This window comes from Erithacus rubecula (assembly GCF_903797595.1).
Source record: "Erithacus rubecula genome assembly, chromosome: 1".
Taxonomy (NCBI): Eukaryota; Metazoa; Chordata; class Aves; order Passeriformes; family Muscicapidae; genus Erithacus; species Erithacus rubecula.
The window spans coordinates 32,962,007-32,969,162 of NC_136658.1; the positions used below are offsets into that span (position 1 = coordinate 32,962,007).

Below are 7,156 nucleotides of genomic sequence, written 5' to 3' on the forward strand. Positions count from 1 at the left end.
CATGATTCTGTGACTTTAACTCCAGGCACCCCAGTCGTTTGAAATCTCTACTGGATCACGGCTTTGAATGTTCTTAGGACTTGACTAGACAGAGAATCCGCTATGTAATGTGCATAGCAATGAGCTTGGGAAAAAGCATCCTTTACAAATCAATTTAAGTGTGTGTATCCTGGCGGCTGCCAGAGCAAGAGCATGTCCCCGCGCCCTTGCACCAGAGCCGTGCAAGCGCCGAGCCTGACCCCGGACAGAGGAACACGTTTTCTGCCAGCTGAGCAGCTGCAGGAGCGGGCTCTGGAGGATGCTGTGCACCTGCTCCAGGTGAGCGTGTTTGGCCAGGGGATGCCCGCGCACCTGTCCCGGGCAGCGTGTGCACACCTGTCCCGCGGGGCCGCCTCTCTCTGCCGGGGCGGAGTGTCCAAGCCGCCGGGGCGATGCTCGTCCCGCCCCGCCCTGCCGAGGTTCCCGCCGGGCCGGTGGGTGGGTGGGTGCAGCCAGCCCGGCCCCCGGGCCGCGGGCAGGGAGGCGGGGAGGGCCGGGGCCAGCCCCGCTCTGATCCCTCCTCCTCCTTCCCGCCCGCCGCCTTTTCCCCGCTGCCGCCGCCGCCGCCCGCCGGGCGCATCCCAGCGGAGTCTGTCGGAACTCGGGGCGGCGGCGTTCGCCGCCGGCCATGGCCGTGCCCGCCGCGCTGCTCAGCCCCCACCACCTGCTCTCCTTCTGCTTCCCCGCCGCCGGCGGGCTCCTGGGCTATGCCGACCTGGAGAAGGGCTACGAGGGCGGCGGCGGCGACGCGGGGGACTTTAGAGAAGCCACCCGGGACCTGCTGAGCTTCATCGACTCGGCTTCCAGCAACATCAAGCTGGCGCTGGACCGGCCGGTGAAGTCGCGGCGGAAGGTGAACCATAGGAAGTACCTGCAGAAGCAGATCAAGCGCTGCACCGGCATCATCGCCGCCGCCGCCCCGGCGCCCGCCGCCTGCCCCGCCCGGCCCCCGCCGCGCCGGGAGCCCGCGCAGGCGGCGGGCAGCAGCCTGCAGAGCCGGAGCCTGGCCGCGCTCTTCGGCTCCCTGCAGCGGGGCCGGGGCGCGGCGGGCGGCGCCGAGCCGAGGGCGGGCGGCGGCGGCGCGGAGAAGGCGGCGGGCGGCCCGCGGAAGGTGCCGCTGCGGGACCGCAACCTGCCGCCCTCCTTCTTCACCGAGCCCGCGCTGCCCGCGCCCGCCGCCCGCGGGCCGCCCGCCAAGGAGCCGGAGAAGGGCGCGGAGGCCGCCGAGTTCTTCGAGCTGCTGTGCCCCGAGTACGGCGCGCTGCTGCCCGAGCACGCCGCCCCGCCCGACGCCTTCGGCGGCCGCCTGCCCGCCGAGCTGGGGCTGGAGCACGGGCTGTACGAGCTGCCGCTGCCCGCCGGGCCGCACCCGCTGCTGGGCGGGCTGATGTACCCCGAGCCGCCCTGGAGCCCGGCCGCGCCCTGCAGCCCGCCCAGGAAGGCTCCGGCCGAGCCGCCGCGCCCGCTCTACCCCGGCGGCGCCGAGCCCGCGCCCGGCGGCGGCAGCGAGGAGCCCGGCGGGCACCTTCCCGCTGGCTTCGCCCCCTTCTTCCCCGAGTGCCCGCTGCCCGCGCCGCAGCCGCCCTACGACTACGGCGGGTACCACCGCGGGGGATACCCCGCGCTGTAGGGCGGCCGGGCCCGGCTCCGCCCGGACGGCAGGCGGGGAGCGGAGCCCAGAGCCCCGCGGGGCGGGCGGACCTGAGGCAGCGCGGGGCTCCGCACACCCCGCTGCGTGTGAGCCCCAAACCGCGGCACGGCTCCCCCAGGATTCACCCGGGGGCACTGCCAGTCTCCTCCTCCTCCTGCGGTTTGGGCGACGCCGCAAATAAAATGTGAAACTTTGGGTTTCTTCAGGTGTTTCTGTAGCGGCCGGTGCCCCCCTCTCATCGTCCTTGCTTAGGGGCCAGGGCTTGGCTGGCCGTAGGCAGACGCGTTGCTGTACCTGTAGGCGACGTGGGGACAACTCGTCACTGATTTCAGTTCAATTCTAAAGCTCGTGTCAACACTTGAGGTGCGTTTAACATTTTTCCCAGGCTCACGTTTGTCACAAGGGCTGGCAGGTCTTCAGCTGAGGACACAAAAGCAGGAAGGTGAAGCAAAATTAAAAATGCTGCTACCAAAACTCAGTGTCCTGAAATTTTAACGGCGTCTTGCAGGATCTTGCAAAACGGCAATTTACAGCGATTCGTAAGTTAATTGATGGTGTAAATTCGGGACAAAACGTACTGTAGCCACTGTGGCCATGTGATTCCTACAGACTGTTGGATTTCTTCCAGGAATCTGTCAAAGCTCAGAAAGCAATGCGGCTCCGTCTCATTGTGTACAGGAGATTATTTGATAATCATTTAAGTTATGTAAAAGAGTCTATGATAGGTCCTATAAAAATAAAGCTACACAATAGATCCGAGATGTGTGGTTGTTACTGCTGTTGAGACGCGGCGTTCAGGGGGCTTTCACCGTGCCTCCGTCCTCTGTAATGGTTTCTTGGCAGGAGTTAAGACAGGCAGCGGGTTTTGTCTTTTCTAAATCTTTTGAAATGCTGTATTTTATCCACAGCGACCCGTGCTTGCTTTGCCTTCATTTGTACCGTCTGTTTCTGTAACTTAGTAGAAAGGAAGGAGCGATAATACGCTACAAAGTCAAAGGATGAAAATTGTTACAGTTATGAAAACAGATCAAAATACTCGGAGGTTTCCTATTGAGATGCAAGTTTTCAAAGGCAGTCCCGCAGTCTGGCTCCCTGCCAGGCCCAAGTGGATTGTTTGTTTTTTAAACAGATCCACATAGAGAGCAGCCTGGGGTTTTACCCTCGGTGGTGACAAATCCTCGTGCCTTCTGTGTTTTAAAAGATAATGTGAAAGATAAAGCAATTTTTTTTTTTTTTTTCCACTTTTCAACACATTTAACTTTTCAGAGATTTGGGGTCAGCATGCTGAGAGGTGTAGAGAGGTGAAGCAAAATCTTTTGAAAATAAACAGATAATTTGTTTTGGAAAATGTTTTAATTTTACTTCTAAAAGCAAGAGCTGTAACTGCTGCCTCCTCTTTCCTCCTCACAAGCTGCCCAAGGTTTCCACAAGCTGTACAGAAAGGAGCCACCATGGATGAACATCCACAGCACTCTGCTAGCTGAGAGCTGTTGAGGAAATGCCCTTTTCAAGAACAATTTTGCAGCAGTTTATTTCACTCAGATTCTCAAGAGCGTGTATGAGGGTCAATGGGCAGCCTGTCCAGCCAAGGTAGCTACAAATTAGGTTAATCCTGCCCTGCTGCTGGTTTTGATGATGGGACAATGCTCTGCTCAGTAAGCTCTGTCCTGCCTTCTTCACTTTGGCAAACCTCCCAGTTTGCATTAGTGAGCTGCACACTGCCAGCTCAGCAGAGCTTGCATCTAGCTGCATCTGAGACTACCTGGGCAAGACCAGCTGGGGGGGTATTTCAGCTGGAGATGTGTTGCATTATATTTTTGTTTAGCTCCTACTTCAAGCATGTGAATTTGCAGCACATCTTGGCAGCTGCTCAGAGTATTTCAGACTGATGATGCTGTGCTAATAATCTCAGTGCCCACTGTTTTTTTTTTTTTTTCCCTCCTGAACTGTCCATCTAAGATTTGTGCTTCCAGCAGGCCAGGCAAATGATGGGGGAGCTGATAATGCAGTGGTGTCTGCTAAGGAACAAACCCACCTTTTTTAGGATTTATCTCATCCTGAAGACTTCATAGCCTATCCTGTCAGCTGTCTTACGGGTGTCAGTGAGATTTTGCTCAGAAAAAGTCAAAAAGAGGTTTTCAGGAATTGGTTCTGGGATAGACATTGCAAACCCGAATAGTCTGCCCACAGACCTCGCCTTCTTATTCCAAGCAGCCCTGAAAAGCCACAAATCTGCCCAGCTGGTGGTTTTTGCTCATTTGGTGCTCTGCTGCCTTGTAGATATTGACCTGAGCATCAATCAGCCTTCTTGGGTTAGACCTTGTCTAAAACCAGTGGGAGAAGCAGCTCTGTGGGTGCCAGCAGAGCTGATCCAAGCTGGGGCTGGCAGCCCATTCCCAGTGCTGCCAGGTTGGGAGGGTGTTTTTGTGGGCTTGCAAGAACTTTGGGTCAGGCTCTGGGAATCAGGCTGTCTGAGCAACAGCTGCAGAAGTCTCTTCAGTTTAGCCTCTATCCTGCTATAGTTCTTTAAGGGGGATATTCAGATTATAGGAGCTTGCACTCTGAAAGAAAAAAAAGAAGTCTAGAAATCGGTGTTCTTCCAAGTATGGTTACATTGCTGCCAGAGGATGTATTTGTATTTGGGAAGTACCTGGCATAGGATGTCTGATAAGCCTGGAAAGGAGCTAGCAACAGCTTTTCCCACAAAACAGACCAAACAAAGAACTTCTGTGTAACTCCTGAGGAGTGCTGGAGCCCCTCTCCAAGCTGCTGAGGTGGTGAGGGCACCTGAACAGCCCAGGGGTTGCCATCTAGTGAGGCTGCATCTTTGATCTCCTTTGTGCATGTGTGGGCTCCTTTTGTTGGGTGGTTTCCCCTAGCTTGAATAGTGCAGCAGGCACTGAAAACATCACCTAACAGTCTCACTCAGAAACACAATTGTTTTCTCCTTTGAAACACTGAAGATTGTCATTTTAAGCATCTGCAAGAATAAAAGCTTTTGTAATTGAGCAAGATATTTTGGTTTTTTTGATGCACTTTTATAAGGAGTCTGTCCCTAAGGACTAAAACTGATTCTTTTTAGCTTTTCTGTCTTAAAAGAAGTGTGTCCCTTTGAAAGGAAACGGGTTCTGTTTGGTTGGATTGAGGTCAGACTACCAAACTATTTCATTTTACAAAGCCTGCACTGAGTTTCTCAGATACACTAAACTCCATTTTACTGCTGGTGTATTTTACACTTATTGCCTGATGTAACTGGAGATTTTGATGGGAAAGCATACATGTGTTAATAATTTTTCATATATAGTCAAAGATTATAAAGGAGGATGACAAGAACCCTTGCTTCTCATTTTAAATGAGAGAATCTTAACCTTTCCTTAATGGTGATTTACTGACAAATAAGTAAAGGTTCACCATGAACAATTACCACTGTGCCTCAGCATTTTGTGACTTAAATGGTCTGGGTCTATTCCAAAGCCACTTTCAGAAAGCAGAAAGATTCCTTTTTTAAAAGTGTTTTGAAACAGGCTCATTAACTATTTCATGGCCTGAGCTTGGGAATGCTCCAGTACAGCCTGGCCACTGATGATGAATTATCTACGTTAAGCTTACATAGTTGATCAAAGCATTAGTGAAAAAGATACAGAAGTTTATTGTAAACTTTTTTTGTTCTCTGACTTTCTAAATAAACTGCTTTTGGCAACAGTGCAAAAACTGAAGGTCATTCTGCACTTATTGGAAAAGAGGAAAAAGGTGGTGGAGTAATTCCATAGAGATGTGCAAGAAATTCAGATGAGACTGTGAGAGTTCAAGGCTACAAGCCTGACTATATGAAGTGAGAGCTGGGAATGCTTTTAGGATAGCTTTGTGTCAGCCAAAGAGGTGGGTGAACACTTCCCAAAAATCCAGTGGTGTTTGTAACACAGCTACATAAACTGCCAAAAATAGAGGGTATTACAATGAGGGCCCTCTCCCCAGTCCTGTGTGGGCAAAGATGGGCAGGAGATTGCTGAAAGGTGATGCTATGAATGTGTTTTATATTTTCCAATACCTCATTGTAACCCAGATTTGCTGGCAAAAAGTACTTCACCAGCCTGCAAATTTTGAGGCTTTTATACTTTTTGGACCCCTCCATATGAAATGTAAATGTACTGTCAAAGCCTTATTTTTAGGGTTGTTATGACTGTAGTCCACAGACCTATAGTTGTCCAGAGATCACAGACTCAATGTCACTGCATTGCTGTCAGTGCAATGTATTTTTAATTGCTTGAATTGGCCAGAGTGGGATTTAAGGAATAGGCAGCATTTCCCAGATGATCCTTCACCTTTCCTTCTCTGAAATGGGAGAATCACATCTGATTTATACAGTCTGTGCCACTCTCCCAGAGGCAGCTAAAACTGCATGATTTATCCTGTGCTCCCCTCCAGGTACTCTCCACCAATGTTGAGCATATAAGGTAAATGTGGACTGGTCTGTACTGAGGGAGGAGAGGATTCAGGATTTGTAGTAATGGGTTCTGGTGTGCCTGTTAGCATGTTTTGTGTACTATGATGTCTCCTGGTGGGCATTTCAGACTGCTTCAGCCTTAGCAGCTAATTGTAATTCATTCTGTGGGCTCTGCTGAACAAATTCTGGCAAATCCTGCTGTGCCAGATGAAGAGGTGACTGTCTCCATTTTCCTGTCTCCATGCCCTGTCTCTTTGCTGTTGGTGCCATCCCTTAGCTACATGCTGAAGGGAACTGTACCTGTGCCTCTGTTACTACAACCTGTGATCAGTGCCCAAGTGCATCCCCAAGGAGGGTTTGGAGTGAAGAGGGGACAGTTTGGCTTAGCCCAGGAATGGCTGGAGCTCAGCTCAGCCATTTCAGCTGCAGCTAAGTGAAACAAATCTGTTGTCAGACTGGGAGTGAGTTAAACCTAAAACACTGGCCAACAAATCACTTTACTGGTAGCTCTAGATGTGGAACACAGACTGCTTTCTCTTGGAGAAGCTGGGCATAATTGCTAGTGATTTTTTTTTTTGTTCAGCTTCATAAAAGATAGAGGCCCACAGCTTCAACCCTCTGTACATCCACAGTGGTGAAAGGTCAATGGATGATTTTTAGTTTGATGTTGCCACAATACTCTTCAAATAGAAGTATACTGCCTGAGAAACTGTTGGACCAAGGATGATGTCACAGGAAAAGTGGTGGCCCAGATTTTGTCCCTTTTTTTTTTAATTGCAGAATGTGATAACAGACTCTTCTGTACCACAGGGTAAATGAGAAATTATAGGAACTGGTCCCCATGACTCATTTCAATGATGTAGCAGACATGACCCTTTCTGTCTTCCAAACTTCCTAGTGAAGAGCTTGAGCTTGTGCTGAGTGTGCTCAGAACTCTGCTCTGGGTTCAGGTGGGCACAAAGCTCCAGGGTGCATTGAGAGCTGTCCTGGACCCTCCCTTAGCATGTCATTCTTATTTCCTT

General features: G+C 51.5%; 1 protein-coding gene across 1 annotated transcript; it reads left to right on the forward strand.

Moving 5' to 3' along the window:
* Positions 1–581: 581 nt before the first annotated feature.
* On the forward strand, positions 582–1,775 carry FAM181B (family with sequence similarity 181 member B). The gene has a single exon (XM_079297738.1). It carries the CDS (start codon positions 668–670, stop codon positions 1,667–1,669), a length of 1,002 nt encoding a protein of 333 aa, XP_079153864.1. The 5' UTR covers positions 582–667; the 3' UTR covers positions 1,670–1,775.
* Positions 1,776–7,156: the final 5,381 nt, after the last annotated feature.

Bases quoted from the DNA above. Each gene is read 5' to 3' on its own strand.
- FAM181B (XM_079297738.1), top strand. From the start codon at position 668: ATGGCCGTGCCCGCCGCGCTGCTCAGCCCCCACCACCTGCTCTCCTTC.